The sequence below is a fragment of the Cynocephalus volans genome, chromosome 4 (genome assembly GCF_027409185.1).
Source record: "Cynocephalus volans isolate mCynVol1 chromosome 4, mCynVol1.pri, whole genome shotgun sequence".
NCBI lineage: Eukaryota > Metazoa > Chordata > Mammalia > Dermoptera > Cynocephalidae > Cynocephalus > Cynocephalus volans.
This window is the reverse complement of record NC_084463.1, coordinates 143784355-143802960: the sequence shown is the minus strand read 5'-3', so window position 1 is coordinate 143802960 and position 18606 is coordinate 143784355. Positions and strand designations below refer to the sequence as shown.

Below are 18606 nucleotides of genomic sequence, written 5' to 3'. Positions count from 1 at the left end.
AGCCAACAAGGCCCAGCACCCGTCCCCAACCCTCTCCAGTCCCCACACAGGCGCCTCACCACGGCTGGCCATACTCCTGGTCGCGGAGTGGTGAGCAGACCTCTGTCTTCACCACTGTCACCATATCCCCCACGGCTGCCTTGGTCTGGGCCAAGCACTCCTTCATGTTCTCAGTCATTCTGTCCTGGGGACGCGGGAAGCAGGACCAGCACAGGAAGAGGATCAAAGAGACAGGGGAAGAGGGGTGAGCGGTGGAGAGGGCAAGCGGGGGTCCCTCGGAGTCTGGTTACCCTCCCTGCCATCCCCAGAGGAAGTGCTTGAGAACACAGACAACAAAAACAGCTGTAGCCCTGCCAAGAGGAAATGCCATTTCTATCCTGGGCTGGTCCTGGGGACGACTGGAGCCACCAGCCCCATGGGGTCAGGGGCTAGGGGCAGCTCAGGCCAGGAGCCAGGGCTGGAAAGCACAGCCTGGACACCAAGACCAAAGGGAAAGGGCAGAGCAACCCACGCGAGCCTGGGCACAAAACTCTGCAAAGGGGTGCAGGAAGGAAACGACTCAAGTCCAGCTGGGGCCAAGGGGGGTGGGCAGATGAAATGGGCCAAGGACTGCCAGAGAGTGCTGCAGCCAGGCCTCTCTGCCAGCTATGAGCAGGTACAGGCAGGGCCTGGGGGTGCTGGCGTGGGCCAGCCAGGTCGGGAGCTCTGACTCCAAACCCCACCCCGCTCTCTCGAGGGGACTCTCCCCAGCCCACCGCTTACCGCCCTCCACCACCGCGCTGGGCTTCAGCCCTTCCCTCGGCACCCCAGGGTCCTCATGCCAAGCCTGGGGACACTTCGGGCCCGGGCCGGCACGCAGCTCAGCTCGGGCTGGGACCGCGCTGGGCCCGCGCTGGGCCCCGGGACTGGGCGAGCAGCGTGTGTGACTCACTACCCGGGGGCCCCGCTGGCCACACCCCTGCTCCTCGGCTAATCAGCCCCCTGCTCCCCACCGGGGCCCCAAAGCCGGCGGCGGTTGGGTGGGGTGTGGGGAAACAGGACGGCCTGCCCCCTCCTCTGAGCCGGCAGGCCCGGGGAAGGGGGCCGCGCCGAGAGGGGCGCGGGGCGGGCCGGGCCAGGCCTTCTCGTCCCCAGCCTCTGGGGCGCCCCGGGCCCCCGCCCCCAGAGCCCGTGGGTTGTCCCGTCCGTGTGTCCGGCCGGGAAAGTGTGAGATCTGCAGACCAGACCCGGGCAGCTCACGGGCCCGGCGCAGGGGCGGCGCGGGAGGCCGGGGCGCTGGCCGGGGAGGGCGCGGGCCGGGGAGGGCGCAGGCTCTCCCTCTCACCCACCTTCCCGGCGGGGCGCTCTCTGCCCGGCCCGGCCCTGCCCACGCCGCCCCCCGCCCGCCAGGCCCGGCATTCCTTGCGGGGGCATGTGGCTTCTTGCCGGCCCCGGGGGCACGCAGTTGGCTGGCGGCCGGGAGCGGGGCGCGCAGGGAGCGGGAGGGAGCGAGCGCCCGGGAGGAGCGGCGGGAGGGGGCCCGCCGCGGGAGGCCGCTCCCAGCCGGGGCGGCGGAGGAATTCCAGAGCCTCCCACGGGGCTCGGCCCCCACTCGGGCCAGGGGGCGCCGGGGGGCTCGGGGCGGACGTGTGGGGTGGGCGATAGCGCCGGGGCGCGGCAGCAGCGGGCCTGCGGTGCGACCGGCAAGGCCACCGAGGACCGCAGGCCCGCTCCCTTCCCCACCTGCACCGCCCGGGGTGGGTGGGAACCGGGAGGCTGCCGCAGTCTTGCCTCCTGGCAGCGTTATACCAGGGGCTCCCCGCTTGGTGCTTGGCCGACGTCATAGCCGGTGGGATGGTCCCCAGCCACCCTCCAGGGGGCAGGGGTTGGAGGGAGGAACCCGGGGCTGGAAGATGTCAAGTGAGTTGCTCAAGGTCACGCAGACCTTTGCTGATGGAGTTCGGAGCACTGTTCAGTAAACTGGAAACAGGGGAAACCCCAAATTGAGGGGTTATGTTTCTGGTCTGGTTCACCTCCATGCCATATCCTCAGCCCAGTCCTCTTTCAGAGCCGTCACTGGGATCACCCTGGGGTGTGTTCAGACCTCAGTCCAAACAAGTCCAGCCGCCAAGGGTGGACAAGGTCCTATGGATTCGTAAAGGATCACTGATCACTCCCTGCCCTGAGCAGCGGTTTTCACTTGGATGGGCAATATTCACACACAGTCCATCCCCAGGCAGTAAAGTCTAGTGGTTAGGGGGCTGGACTCTGGAAAGGCACTGCCTGAATTCAAATCCCACTGATTGGCTGTGTAACCACAGGAAGTATTGTGGGCCGAATGTCTTCTGTGTCCCCCAATTCAACCAAATTCATATGTTGAAGCCCCAAGGCCCTATGTGACTGTATTCGGAGATAGGGCTGTAAGGAGGTGGTAAAGATTAAATGACATTGAAAGGGTCAGGCACCCTTATAAGAAGAGGAAGAGGTACCAGGGCTCTCTCTCTCTCTATCCTTTGAAGACAGAGAGAAGACAGCCATCCACAAGGTAGACAGCCATCATCAGGACCTAAAAAGGCTGGCACCTTGATCTTGGACTTCCCAGACTTGTGGAAAATAAATGTCTGTTGTTTAAGCCCCCCAGCCTGTGGTATTTTGTTATGGCAACATAAGATGACTAATACAGCAGGTTATCTAACTTCTCTGTGCTCTCATTTCTTCATCTGGAAAATGGGGCTAATAATGGATTCTATCACAGACATGGCTGTATTACATGGACAGAGATGAGTTTGGAGGGGGCCCGGCATAGTCTCTCCACATCCCACAAAAGAAAGCTGATCAGGGAGATGGATACAAGTGACATCATTAAGGGATGGCTTTGAGTTCTCCCCATTGGACTGATTTTTTTAAGTCAATCATTTGCAAACCCTCTCACTTTATTAGAACAGAGCACTTAGGGCCACTTTGCACGGGGCTCCCCTGCTGTGGTCCTTTCTGCCTTCCACCAGCCCCACTTGTATGCCATGCTCCCTCCTACCACAGGCTATGAACTTGCCGTTGTCCTCACCTGCAGCACACCTGGGAAACTCCTACCCATCTGTCAGCCCTCCCTCTACCCCCCACCAACCCATTACACTCTCTCCTAGCCCCACGTCACACTTCACGGCACTTGTCACACTTATAACGGTCTTTTGTTAGCACAGTTAGTTAAGTAATAACTGGTTCCTATAATAGATTGTAAGCTACTTGAGGGCAGGGTGCAGGTCCTTTTGCTCACCATGGAATTGCCAGCATGTGTAACAGTGCCTGGCACCAGGGTCAAGGCTAGGGAAAGACAAGCCAGGTGCTAGGGCATAAACTTTAAAGAGGCCTTCACTCTCAGGGTCCTGCACTTGCAGGACTGGCACCTGAGACTGAAAGCCTCCTTAAATTCTACACCCTAAGTGTCTTGCTTGGCTCACCCTTGTCTCAGCCTTACCCAGCACATAGCATATTCTCAATAAATATTTGCCAAATGAAGTAATGACCAAATGAACCATGTCATAATTCACTGCCTCCTCTAATACGTCCGCTGGCCCCATTGGGAATATCAAGTCTCCAAGAGTCCTCGGAAAGATGGGTTATTGTTTTGAATCCTTTTCCCCATGGGGCTCTCTTGTAGTGATCTCTGCCAGGCAAGGCAGGTGGCAGGAGAGGCTGGCAATGTGGCATTGAGGGGCACTGGGGTGCAGAGGAGGATAGTGGAGGTGTAGGTATGATGGAATCAGACTCATGAGGCCTGGAGCCTGACTCTGATGATAAGTTGTAAAGTATAAGCTGAGTGACCATGGCCACATCACTTAACAGTAGTGTCTTCTTTAGTAAAATGAAAATAATCGTAATTGCCATTTATCCCCATGAGGAATAAATGAGGCAAGAGGGACTGGAAGGCAGGGAAGGGACAGAAGGGAATAGTGGGCAGCAGTAAGAGAATAAAGGATGGAAAGGAAGAAGGAAAGGAGAGGAAAGGGGGAGAAAAAAAGGTAGGGAGGGAAAAGGAAACAGAGAGGACTTAGGAAAAGAGGCATACAAATGCTTTTCTAAGTCAAAGGGTCCCCAGCAAACCATCCTGTTGTGAGAAAACCGCTCATTTGTATCTCAAAGTAGAGATGTCATGGGCCACTTGTTTTCATGTCTTATTTCTCATTTACATCCCACCTTCAGAAAGATTTGCAATGTTTATAACACAAACACGTACTAAACAGGACAGTTAAGAGAAAACCAGTGTCAGAGGCCTCATGGAGAAAGAGTGGCACCAATTATACCAAGAACCTGTTGTAAGATGGTCAGTAATCAAGCTTTCCATTCAGTTCTGAGCCACCTGGCAGCCAAAGCAAAAATGAGAAATATGAGGGGGTACAGAGTTCTCATTATCTGATTCCTATTTATTATCTGCACAATTAAGTTCTCTCCATTCTTGGAGGAGTCCAGCTGCCTAGAGAACCAGGATCATGTCTCGCTTGTGGGACTGATGTACATTATAACTCTCAAGTGGCCCACAGACATCTCTAATTTGACATAGAGACAGATAGACTCTCTGTGTCTGTAATGAAGGACATGGGGTAAGGAAGGAAAAGAATGTCCATTCGGGAGAGTCAGAGAACATGGGCTAGTGTCTTTCATTGGGTCTGTCTCCATGGGCACTGTAAGGCCTGGGCCAGGTGAAGCTTACAGACTGCTCTGACCCTACGTACCCAGAGAGGGGTTTTGGGGAGGGGTGGTCAGGAGGCCTCATGGAGGACTCCAAGCTGCTGGCAATGCTCCCTCTCAGCTGGCTCCTCTGAGTCTGCACACCCAGAGATTAAGCTTGTTGTAAACCCAGCAAAGAGATGCAAACCCAAGAGCAGGAGGCAGAACACATCGAGGAGCCTGCAGTTCTGTTCTTCCCCTTGGCAGGGTGCCAGGATCCTGGAATGCCCGGCAGCAAGTGTGGCCAGGGGACTGGGAGTCTATGCCCACTTGGTTTCCCTAGAGGTTGGCATAATGAGAATCTGGCAAGCCTGTTCTGGTACCCACTACAGCATCCTATGCTGTTCTCTCTGATAACAAAGGACATGAGGTTAGCGGGCTGTCCCAAGGCACCCACAGACCTGGCCTGGGTATCCCAAGCCCTGGATCTCAGTCCTGGCTGTGCCATAAACTTTTTAGGTCATCCTGAGAAGGTTTCTGTCTTGCTCTAATCTTCAGTTTTCCCTTCCTGAAAAACAAAAGATTCAACTAATAGTTCTTAACAGTAAACCATGGGGGTGTGGGTGGGGAGGGCTTGGAATTATCTTTCAATTCTATTTCTCCATGAATTTTTTGAAGTACTCTCATATTATAGGGAGTTTAATTTATATGCCCAGCAAGCACTACCTATAGAGAGAATAAATTATATATCTTGAACTTATACGTAAGACAGGTTTGCAAATGCATGCAGATACTTTTCTGATGAACAAAAGATAAATTTATTAAAAAATGTTATTGAATTCATGGAAGACCTACATCACTGTGTATTTTGTTAATCAACTGATAACCAGCACGATCACTCAGAAGTTGTGTAACCTTGAGAAAATTAATTAATCAGTCCTACCTCGGTCTCCCCATCTTTCCAGTAGGTGTGAATTTATCTCATAAGACTTTTACACAGCATAATGCCTAGTCTATAATAAGCACTCTATAAATATTAGTTATTGTTATCATTCATTTTATTATTACTTAAAAGTATAACAGACGTCAGGTGTGCACGTTGGTGAAATTTTTTTTTTACATTAAAAGAGGACCTTCACAAACAGTGAATACCCCTGATAGATAAGCACTTTTTATAAATCTATCCTATAAAGATGTCAACCCCAATAGAAAAACATGGGGGAAAAAAACATGAAAAAGCAATTTGCAAAAGAAGGAAGACAAATGGCCAATATGCTCTATGGAAAACTGTGAAACCTTATCAATACTCAAATAAATATAAAACATGTAAGTATCATGTCTCCTCTATTAAATTGGCAAAGATTAAGAACCTCGATCATGTTCAGAGCTGGCAAGACTGTGGAAGAAATGGAAACTTAGTATCCTCAATATTGCAATGTAAACTGGTATAACCTTACTGGAAGGCAATCTGGCAACACACATCAAAAGCCTCAAAATGAGCAAACTCTTTGTAGGTGTGATCCCACATCCAGGAATGTATCCTAAGGATGTAATTAAGTTGAGTGGAAAGATTTATCTACAAAGCTGTCCACTCAACATTAATTTTAGTAGCAAATACAGGAAACAACTTAAACCTTCCAAACAGGAGAAAAGTTGATATATAGCATATAATGAGATATTAGACAGCAATAATGCTATAAAAGAATATTTATTGACACGGAAACATATACTCAACATATTGTTAAATAAAAGTGAACATTATTATCAAGTCAAAGAAGACAATACTGTATGAAAGAAGCTACATACTGCATGATTCCAACTATATGGCATTCTGGAAAAGGCAAAACTATAGAGACAGTAAAAAGATCAGTGGTTGCCAGGGGTTAGAGGACAGCAGCACAAATTGCAGGAACATAGGGGATTTTTAGGGCAATGAAACTATTCTGTATGTCACTATCACGGTTTATACATGACATTGTACATTTGTCAAAACCCATAGAAAACACAACGGCAAGAGTTTACCCTAATGAAAACTTAGGGACTTTGGACAATAACGATGGGTCAATGTAGGTTCATCAATTCTAACAAATGTCGGGGAGGCTGTGCATGTGTGTGTGGACAGGAGGTGTATGGGAACTCTGCGCTTTCTGCTCAGTTCTGCTGTGAACCTAAAACTGCTCTAAAAAATAAAGAGATTTTTAAAAAGTGAAAGCTATGAAAAGATAGATACAAAATAATTCCATTTAAAATCTATATGTAAAGAAATGGATTTGTGTGCACAGGAAAGATTTTATCTACTAAAAAGACTGCATGTAGTGGATAATAATTCATTTTTCTTCCTAGTTTTTCTCATGAACACTGGTTATGTCATAACCAGGGTTAACGCACTGGTAAGTTGCTATCATGCTCAGCCAACGCAAAGAAATTTGGCACGTTCATTCACCTGTCCTGTACAATATTTGCTAAGCTTCTTTATATTTAAAAAAAATAACTCAGTGGATAGAATACTATGCAGAAATGAGAATAAACAAACTACAACTACATGCTATAGTACAGATGAGTCATGATGCTGAAAAAAGAAATGGGACTCAAAGAGTGCATATTGTATAATTCAATTTATATAAAGTTAAGGAAAAAACCAAGCAGGCACAACTATGGTGCTAGAGGTCAAGTTCATGGTTATCCTTGGGAATAACTGTAGGGGAGCAGGAAAAGGGGTTCCAGGGAGCTGGTCACGTTCAATTTCTTGATCTGAGGGCTGGTCCCACAGGTGTGTTAACTTTGTGAAAATACATTGAGCCATGCTTTTATAATATGTGCGTTTTTCTATATGTATTTATATGTTAATAAACACAAAGAAAAAAATATGTGCAGGGGCCCTAAGGGTAAGGAACTCCCATGTGGGGACCTCATTTTGCAACTGCAGTCCTTCCTGGGTCATGGCAGATTGTTTCAGGCCTTCATCCACAGAGCAGTTTTCATTTTTCACTGAGCATCAGCAGGGTAACTGGCCAGGGCCAGTGGAACACATTCTCCCAAGGTGGTCCCTCCTGCAGAAATTTTTAAAGGTAACATGTTGACTGCATTCTCGGTACGACTGTGATAAGAAGAGGGCGGAGAAGTAGTACAAGGGTTCATGAGTCATGGAGAAGGTGGTCAAAGGTGGCACCATTTTTTATGTATTTGCTTCACACAGTGGATATGCTGGTGGCTTGCTGGGCATCTGTTCCACCGTTCCTTCCCACTAACAGAGTTGGACTTTGTTCAGGTGCCACACCTTCCGCACAGGACCTCTTGAGATTCAGGAGGAGCTGAGCCTGCCCCCAGCTCCAGGGGTGGTGCCAATTATGGAAATACCATGTCCCTCCCCAATGACTGGATCTGGAACCTGGCCTTTAACTAATCAGCACATGATATTCCCCTCCAAGGCCAGACACGGGACCTACTCTGACCCAGTCAAAGGGAAGAGAAGGACTTTTCTTTCATGATTTGAAAAAGACAGCATTGTTGCAAATGGCAGCCATGCCCTGCAGAGGACCTCAGCAAGAAGCACCCTCAGCATGAAGCCAGTACATCAGTGCAGAGGGACAAGATGGCATAATAACAAATACATTTGGTCTTTGTCCCTGGTTCCTGGCACAGAGCTCCTAAAACTCTTGGAATGTCCTGAGTGATAGGGAGAGTCTTTCGTTATTCATGAGGAGACCCTTTGGATCATACCTGCATTTATGCTAATGAGGTAATTTAGGTTATGATTATGCTAATGAGGACCACAGATAGCTTCAGGATGGGACTGGTCACCAGAAGGACCAAGTGATAGAGGATTGGAACTTTCAGCCCCACCCACTGACCTCTGGGGAGGGAAGAAGGGACTGGAGCTCTCGGTCCATAAAAAATTTGAAGAAGATTCAGAGAACTTCCAGATTAGTGAACACAGAAGTGCTGGGAGGGCGGTGAGCCCAGAGAGGGCACGGAAGCCTCATGCCCTCCCCTCCATCCCCCCCTTGCATGCCTTCCATTTGGCTGTTCCTGAGTTGTATCCTTTATATAAAACAGTAATAGTAAGTAAAGGACATTCTAGAGTTCTGTGAGTCGTTCTAGTGAATTATCTAACCTGAGGAGGGGGTCGTGGGAACCCCTGATCTATGTTGGTCAGAAGTATGGGATTGGTAGACTGTGGTGCTGCTAACACAAAGGTCAAGGGTTCAGACCCCGATACCAGCCAGCCACCAAAAAAAGAGAGAGAAAAAGGAAAGAAAGAAAAGAAGTATGGGTTACTCGGGACTGTGTCTGAAGTAGGGGCAGTCTTGTGGGACTGAGCCCTTAACCTGTGGGTGCATGCTTACTTTGGATAGTCTCAGAATTGAATTGAATTGTCAGACACCCAGTTGGAGTAGAAGAATCAGAGCTGGCTGGTGCCAGAAAACATCTCCGAGATGGGGACTTCAGTTGACATGGTTGAGGTGCTGAATCAACAGGTCCTGGAATCTGCCCTACCTCTGCACCTCTGTTGTGCTTCCTTATTACCCAAGCCCGTCTAGAACAGGGTTTCTGTTACATGCAGCCACAAGCCATCCTCACTGGTACTCTGCCCTATCAAGGGTGCAGGCTCCATCAACCCCAGGCCCACTCCAGCTGGGTCCAGCACTCTGCCTGGGGCTCTATAAAGCATTCACCTCCATGGTACCTGGCCTACAAAGGTGTAAACTGGGTGGGCCATAGTGTTCACCACCAACCATACTTGTCCCTTATGCCCAAGATCTGAACCAAAGCTATCATGCATTCTCTCCCATGTGCCGCTAGTGGCAGTATACCCTGGTACCCTTATAGACAGCAATTTGGCACTGGGGACCTTTTAGAAATGCACATAACCCTCGATTCTGCAATTTCACTTCTAGAAATGTCTCTGAGACATATGTGCAAGTGTATTCATTGCAGCAGTGTCTGGGCTAGCAAAAGACTAGAAATAACCAATGTATCCATCTGGGGGTTTGTTAAATACTAAATGACAGCACGTCCACAAAACAGGCAGCTGTTGAAAAGAAGGAAGCCCTGGAACAAACTCAAGCCCCTCCTCCACAGCCACCACCCTCTCCCTGGAACGGCTGCAGGGGCAGTCTGGCTCTTCTCCCTGCTCCACTCTGTCCCTACCATCCATTCTCCACCCTGCAGTCAGGGTGAGCCTGTTACAACATAAGGCAGATCAAGCAGCCCTCTGGCTCAAAACCCTCCTCAATGCCCATCTCCCACAGAGCAAACACCAAAGCTCTTCAGTGGTGTGCCAGTTGCATAGTCTGGCACACCCCCCCAACCCCCCGGCCACATTCCCTTTGCAACCTCACCTCCTCCTGCTCCCCCGCCTCTCCCATCACAGCCACCGGGTCTGACTTGCTCTGCCTTGCTCTGCCTCCAACATGGCACCTTCCGGTCCTGAGCCTTTGCCTTGGCTGTTCCCTCTGTCTGGAATGCTCTTCCCCATATACCCATGTGGCTGCTCCCTCACTCCCTCCAGGACTTCACTCAATGTCACATTTTCTGGCCACCCTATATAAAATTGCAACCCCCTTACTTTCCACCCCTTCTTCCTTTGCCATATTTTTCTCCAGAACACGTACCATCATCAAACTTATGTAGTATTTATTCATATGATTTGCTCTCTGTCTCCCCAGCTGGACTGTAAACTCCAGGAAGGCACAGAGGTTTACCTGCCTAATTCACTGTGGCACCCCCTGCAACTGGAACAGTGCCTGGTACAAAGTAAGCACACAATAAACATTTGTTGAGTGGATTACTTAATTGGTGGGGAAAACAAAATCAGTCAAAAACAGAATGCATAATTGGAGAGGCAACAGAAAATGGTGTTGAAGAGCCACAGATTTTGGTGCTGGGCTGCCTGGGTTCAACTTCCAGCTGCATCATTCAACATCTGTGTGACGCTGAGGGAGTTCCTTAACCTCTCTGTGTCTAAGGATATTAATAGCATCTACCTGGTAAGATTGTTATGACAAATAAATGAGTTAATATTTGTAATACACTTAAAACAGTGTCTGGCACAAAGTGAGTAAGCTACATGCGTGCTTTTAAAATAAACATGCCCCAGTTGCATAAAATTTAAAAGGCCAAAACATTTATATGTGCTCATATACGCTCAGAATAGCTCTAGGCTATGACAGTTGCTGCTCCTAGATTGAGGGTTAGGGGAGGAGAGGGACTTCTCACTGAATTTTATCCCAGATGCATGCACTTCTGATGTAAAAAATATACTAGGAATGCCTAGGAGTAGGAGTTATTCAATTTTGAAGTTGGGCGATAGGTATGTGAAAGTTTATTATACTCTTCCATCTATTTTTTTCATATAATAAAAATTGAAAAATAATTATTAGTATTAATAGTTTAAAAAACAAGTCCCAAGTCGCCCCTCCCTCCACCCCCACCCTAAGCATACAAGCAAATGGAAGGGAGGAGGGGCAGGCAGAGGGGGTCTTACCCAACAGCCTGCTATTCCACAGGACCCTGCAGTCCAGGCAAATTCCCTGAGGCTGACCTGGCTCCAGAATTCCAAGCACAGGGTCAGCCACTGCCAATTAAGATTTGGGGAGAAGGGGGGATGCACCTGTGGAGGGCCAGGGTCAGGCTGCAAGGGGCTGAAGCTACCGGGGTCTCAGGAAGGCCACACGTTCAGATGACAAAGCGGGAGGGTGGGAAGGTCATGATTCAGAGGCTGGATGTGTAGCTTTACCGAAGGCTAGTCAGAGCCAGCCTGCATTGATCACTTGTCGGGTGCTGGGCAGGCCCTGGGGACCCAACTCATCCTCTGCTGTAGTCAGCTCCTTATGCCATGATGCGAATGAGGAAGCCAAGAGTTTAAGCAATCTCCCCCCAAGTCACGCCTGTGGCTCGTAGGGACAGAGCTGGGATTGGAACCAGGTAAAGGTGTGCTCTCACATCTTACTGTCTCCTGCAGACTGCTGGAGCTGAATGGACACACCAGGAGAGTGAGGAACAGAAAGGAGGCAACTTGCTCAAACCACCTAGAGGAAGGCAGTGGGACATAGGAGCCCAGAAGCCCTTCCCCGAGCCCTCTATCCTCCCACCCCTCTCCAGGATGTTACCCCTGGTCCTCACACCTACGCTCCTCCCAACCCACCAGCCAGAGCCTCTATTTAAGGAGGGTGGATTCTGATGAAACACCACATGGTTCTCTTTCAGTGTTTTGCCATAAGGAAAAGGGTCCCACTGTCTGGACCGTGAGACCAGAAGGGAGGAAAGGGATGCAGGGCCATAGGGATCCCAGGGGACCTGGCCCAGCCCAGGAGCCACCAGCACCCGGCTTTCCTCCTCCTACAGTTTCCTCCTCCTCCTCCCTCCGTCACTGCTGCATCCTGACCCTGCTATTCTCAATGGCTGTTTATTCACCCAATCTTGCCCAGAATCTCAGAATTAAAAGAAACCTCAAAAGTCATCTAAATCCTTGCTTTTCAAGGTACAGTCCATGGACCAGTAGTATCCGCATCATGTAGAGCTCGTTCAAAATGCAGAACCCCAGGCTCCACCCAAGTACTCCTGAGTCAGAGTCTGTGTCCAGGTGATTCACATGCACATTAAAGCTTGAGAAGCACTAGTCTAAATCACAAGATTCTTGACGCCACAGTATATATCATCCCCAAGCATGCATGTATACCTCTAACAACAGGGAACTATCAGGCAGTCAGCTCACCACTCTATCTTTGGACAAGTAGAGGGGTGTGTAGGGTGTGTGTGTGTGTGTGTGTGTGTGTGTGTGTGTGTGTGTGTGTGTGATGAGGGAGGCAGTCCTCCACCATGGGGTGTGTGTGTGTGTGTGAGGGAGGCAGTCCACCATGGGTCCAGAGGGAGTGTCCCTGCACATCCTTGCTGAGCATATCAAACTGTAAGGCCTCACCGTCCTCTGACCCTGAGCCAATTCTGCTGCTAGTCACATAGGTAATTAAATAGATCAAGGTGACCACAGTGTGAACTTTGTACAACTGCTTGCTTCCTGGAGAATGGAACTGGTTTGTTTACTGGATTCCCTTTTTACACTTCCCAGTGCATGCACAGTCACCCTTTGGGCCCATCGTGTCACGAATGGCACCTGTGGGTGGGGTAACTAGTGTTACCATGCTGATGATCCCGCTGTTGGCTGTGCGGTGAACAGTACACTATCTTGCTGATCACTGTTAGCATCTACGCTGTGGGACCGGGGGTCTTCTGTGGTTATATATGCATGTGTGTTTGTGCATTAGTGATCATTTATTAAGAATTAAAGTGCCTTTCCATGTATTCACGGAAAAGCTCATACATACTAACTCTAAGACCTTGATTTGAGGGATTTAAAGGGAACCTGACCTTTCTTGAGCACCTACTTCATGCCAGGCTTTGTGCCAGGTGAGCTCCATCTTTGCATTATCTTACTTAATCTTCTCTATGCCCCCTGCAGGGTGAACTATATTCCCCTCTCTATATTTGATGAAATTGAGCCTCTCTGCCTACAGCTTGGCCTCAAAAGAGTAACAAGCAAATGAATTCTCTGGACTCAAGCAATAAAGAAATAAACAAAGAATGAGATGATTCCAGAGAATAATACCTGCAAATGCAAGGTGATGTGATTACTAGTGATTATAATTACCACATGTCAAACTTGCTGAAACAAATGGGTGTACTGGGGCTTCTTTAGCTGAGCTGACAAGCTCAACACAGAGGGGCATTGCTGAGCCATGACACTCTACCAGGAAGGTGAACCTCAGGAGGTGGAAGACCTGCATCATGGTCCTCCAGGAGGAGGTGGGAGGGGCACAGATGGGGCTGATGCCAGACTTTGTGTCGGGTGTTTTACATATACTGTAGAGGATATCCATTCACTCACTCTCCACATGTGTACAAATGCTACTGAGTGCCTGGCACTGTCCTAGGTGCTGGGAACCCCAGGGTGAACAAGGTCCCTGCTGGGGGACTTGCAGCCTGGGTAGAATGTCTGTGGGTTTGCCTGCTAGTATCCATTCTCCCTTAGTGTCCTCAGGGAACCCCATCTCCAAATGCTCCACTCCAGGGGTGAGAGTGTGACTGAGGACCAAATAATCCGTGCTTGTATCTGTAAGGCTGGCCATGGTGACAGGTGCAGGGAAGGGTAGAGGACCTAGTCAATTGATCAGCTGCAGTTTGGGGGCCTTAGGGAATCCACTGGGAAGAGAAAAGCCCTTTCACTGCAGGGATTGCTGAAAGAATAGGATATAAGTGTGGATCTGCTGGCAGCCAGCTACTGTGCGCCACATACCACATACAACTGTGCCTGCCTGTGAATGGAACCAGGACAGAAGAAAGAAGAGTAGGATGGATAGACCGAGTCCTGATATCCATATGTGGATATCCAACTGTGCCTGAAGCTCTCTAGATCCTCCTGGACCTTTTGCTGCACCCACAAATTCCATTTTTGCCTAATCCTGCTAGACTTGAGTTTCTGTCAGACTGTTTTTAGTCCTGGCAACAACCTAGTAAGAACAGTGTTACTTTGTCTTTCAGGTAGGAAACAGAGGTTCAGAGAGGTTAAGTGGCCTGAGCAAGGCTGCATAGCAGCTATCTGGAGTCTGCCCAACTGAAAGCTCATGCCCTTTCTACTACTCCCAGGTGGCAGTCTAGCATAGTGGGTGACAAACTGCATTGGGAGGGGGAGGGAGGTTTCCATGGCAGGGAGTGAAGGGGCTACCTGGGAGGGGACTCCTGAGGGTTAATTGGACAGGCCTGTAGAGAGGCAACAGAACAAAGGAAGCACAGGTTGCAAACTGGCACTGTTCTTTTCTTCAATTCTTATTTTTGCCAACTTTGAAGAAACAGAAGATTTCATGTAAAAATGTGGATGTCCAGCTTTTGCGGAAAATTGGATGGGCTAGCAACAACACATAGGCAGTCCCACATAGCAATGATTTGCTAGTGCTGGGTGGTGGCCCTGCTCAAATGGGCAAGACACTCACTCTCCAGGTCACCAGCCAGCCTGTGTCCCGCACATGCACTCCCTGCCTGGGCTGGGCATCTGAGTTTGTAAACTACATAGCAGAGGCCAAGGTGCTGTGCAGAAGTTGTCTTCTGAGAAGCCAGCCTCAGAGGAGACAGCGGTGCTGGATGCAGAACTCACCAGCCTCCCAGCCTCTTCCCACTCCGGCTGCTCCCAAATCCCTAGCACCCAGCATGGTTCCTGGCACCCAGCAGGGGTTCAATACATACTTGGTGAAGAGGCTTCCAGGATATCTCATTGGCAACACTGTCAACCCACTTCCAAAAGTCATGGGAGAAGCGACAAGGGCAGGATCAAATGCAGCACTGAGCCCACTGGCAAGAGGCAGCCACTTGGTGTAGGAGCTGGGAATGTGGGCTCTGGAAAGAGACTCCCTGTGTGCGAATCCTGGCTCACCACTTCCTAACGTGTGATCTGGGGAAGTTAATTCACCTTCTGTGCCTTCAGTTACCCCTCCATAAAATCGGAATAATAACAGTCAAACAGGGTTGTTGTGAACAAAGTAAGCAGTCAGTAAATAATTATCAGTCCAATCTCTTCCACTAATACCTTGGATAAACACCTTCTTCTCTCCAAGCCTCAGTTTACCCTACCCATCTGTACGACAAGGCAGTTGGCCTTGATTTTCTGTTAGGACCTGCTGCTGACTCTGGCACTCTGTGACCGAAAAAATCAGCCTTCATGCAAACTCCTGGAGCTGGGCCACAAAGAAGCACTGCAGCAGGTTTCGGGGGTCTGCCTGCCAAACCATTCCACGACTGAGGTCAAAACAGACCCTAATGACCATCATGGCGAAACCATTTGATTTCAGTTTCCTTTAGATCTAGCCCAAGTTCCAGCCCCAAGAACTACTGTGGCTCCTTTACCCTGAATCATGATAACCCAAAGGCACAGGGACATGGGTAGAAGAAGCCAGCCCTTGGGGGCCCTTTCTGTGGCCTATGGGTGCCCTGTCCTGGGCAGGGGCCCTTCTGAGAGCCCACGGGCAGGGCTCACACGGTGTCTCACTGCATGCGGCCAGTGCCCGGGCATCCAGCTGGCAGAGCCCTTTCCATTTCTCTCACACGCCCCCGGATGGGAAATGATTCATGAAAACCAAGAAGGTAAAATTAGCCCAAAGGCTGCCGAGTAATTTATGCAGCCAACAGCCCCAGGAGGGAGGGAGGGCCCACACTGCCAGCTCAGTGTGGCCTCCCGGGGGCTGGCAGAGGGCAGCCTAGCCATCTGGAGCCTCTGTCTCCGGGGTCTTCTATTTCTGGACTCAGCTTCCAGGGCTGCTGGTAAGGCTTCTGGAGCTTTCCTTACCCCTTCTCTGGCCCACCCAACTGACCTAAAGGGCACTGGGCACACATCATGGGGACCAGCTAAGTGTCAGTGGGTTGCTAAGGAGTCACACACATCAACCTGTTTCTTTCTCACCTCAACTGCAGGAGGAACATTTCACCTCCCCTATTTTAGAGGTGAGGAAACTGAGGCTCAGAGAGGTTAAGTGGGTAGTCAAAGGTAAATGGCAAAGCTAGAATTCAAACCCAGATGTCATGAGCTCCAAAAGCTATGCTTTTCCCCCAACCTGGGTGCTGTCTGCCAAACCTCAAGTTCTCAGGTGGGGTGAGGGGAGTGGATCCTGGCGAGTCCCACCACACCCTGCCAGCTACTCATCACAGCCTTAGGACTATTCAGGACCTAAACCTGAAACTCAACTCCAAGCCCAGTTGTCCCAACGTGGAGAATCCCTAATACCCCCATATCCTAAAAAGGGACTGAGAAAGTGTCAATCTGGGCCCTGTGGCATAAATCATACCCCTTCCAGGAGGGACAAAACAGAAGGTATCAGCGAGCCCCATGGTCGTACTTCACAGGGTAGTACACCAAGGAACGGAGAGGGAAAGTGACTTACTCAAAGCCACACAGCAAACCCGTGGCTGAACCCAGGCTAGAAATGAGTCCCACTGCAGAGATCCTGCAGTCAGAGCTATTTACAAAGAGAGCAAATCTGAGTGAGGGTCAGGGGATCTCCCACATGCAGGGGCAGTTGAGGTGGGAGTCACTCCCTGAGAATACTGAGAGATACCCCCTGACCTGGTTCTACTCCAGGCACCTGCCCCACTTTTGGAACCACAGGGGACATGTGAGCAACTGGAGAGGGCTCCTAACTGGGCAGTAGGCGAGGCAGACGGGAATCCAGCTCCACAGCTGTGGGACCCTGGACAAGTCACCTCCCCTCTCTGAGTCTCCATTAAAGATGGGCCCATGAAACTGAGGCAAAAATATATGTGTGTGAATCACCAGTAGGCTAGGTTCCACCCAGGAAGAACGTGAGGGCCTGGCAGGAGCACCAGCATGGGGCCTGCCCACAGCCCCTTTGGCTCCCCTGGCTTTGCCCAGAGGAAGTCCAAGGCCAGCCACAGATGACACCCCACAGGCACCCATGCACACAGAAGGCGGGTTTGAGTTTCCCCTCTGTGATCTGCCAGCTCAGACAAGCCCCTTGGCCTTTCTGAGCCTTGCTTTCTCCAGTCTAAAAGTAGGTCCAATGATGGCTGCTCTCCTGCCTCCCTGGGAGAAGCACTGAGAGTACCCGGGGTTGGTACAACCCCCTGCCCACACCACAGGACAGGCTCAGAGGGTGAGTCCTCTTCCTGGAGGGCAGGTGGCCCTCAGCTGAAGCAGTCACACTCTGCTGCCCAGCTATCTCTGGCTACCAGAGGGTATGTGGCTGGTGCTGGGGAAGGGCTGGGCCCGGGCCAGCCATGGCGCTTCTGGCCTCTTAGGAAATAATCCCAACCCTCTGTGCTCACTGACCACACACGCCACCACCCAGATAGCAAGTGGTCAAGCGGGGCTGCCCGGCTGAGCACCTTCTGCCAAGACTATCACATTGGCTGGCCTTGGGAAAAAGAACCGAACAGAAGCCAGATGGCCTGGGTATTATTCCCAACCTTGCCAGGGGCTAACTATGGCTTTGAGAAAGCCATTTAACCTCTTAGAGCCTCAGTTTCTATATCTGTGAAATGGCCTTGACCAGGCTGCCTGTTTCACAGGGTGGCTACAAGGAGCAGGTTGGACAGCAGCATAAAGGTCGTTTGTAACCCACCTAGGGGATGTAAAGAAAAGAGCAAAAAGGCCATTATTTCCAGCACTAAAGAAATAATCAGCTGCAGCAATTTGTCCCAGGAGCTGAGAGGCAAAACGTCTCCTGGATGAGCCTCTGTGGCCAGAGACGCCCCAGGCTCTCAGAGGAGAGGCTGGCCCCAAGCTGCTTTCTTCTCCTGCCCACTCCTCAGGCCAAGGGAGATCAAATCCACAGCCACAACGGCCCCATTGAGAGCCAGTAAATCTGCCCGAGGTGTGGGGTTATGTTACCAGGCTCCTGGCCACCTCCACCCAGCAAAGGGTCAGGATGACCTCCCTCCTTCCCACCAGGTTTCAGTCCAGAACCTTCAGGGCCAAACCGGGCAGAAATCTGATCGCCTGCCGCATTCTCCCAGGCAGCAGCTTCCTCTGGGATGTAGTGGACAGTGGGATAAAGCCATCACAAAGATTGTAGCCATCCCAGGCTGCAAACCCGGAGCACAGCCCTCTGCCCAGGGGGGTAGAGTCCATGGCTAACACAGAGAAGAGACCCCAGTAGTAACACTACTGGGCACATACCAGGTGCTGGCACAGCACGTAGCAAACACATTACATATGTTACCTCACATGGTCCTCACGGCAGCTCTACGGTGTAGGTGCTAGTGTTATCTCTACTTTACGAATGATAAAACTGAGGCACAGAGAGGCTATGTAGCACTATGAGAAATCCCCAGTTGGTAAGGGGCTGAGCCAAATTTGAATCAAGACATTCCTATTTCAGAAGCCACTTACCATAACAGATGCCCAGGAGAGGAGTGACTCAAAACCATGCCTTTTGAGCAAGGGCACAAAACCCTGAATGT

General features: G+C 50.4%; 1 protein-coding gene across 2 annotated transcripts in view; it reads right to left on the bottom strand.

Moving 5' to 3' along the window:
- PRDM11 (PR/SET domain 11) overlaps positions 1-178 on the bottom strand; it is a 43713-nt gene extending 43535 nt beyond the window's left edge. For both annotated transcript variants that reach the window (XM_063095880.1, XM_063095881.1), the window contains exon 1: positions 60-178. In XM_063095880.1, coding sequence (XP_062951950.1) covers positions 60-178 — 119 coding nt within the window. The remainder of the gene's footprint in view (positions 1-59) is intronic.
- Positions 179-18606: the final 18428 nt, after the last annotated feature.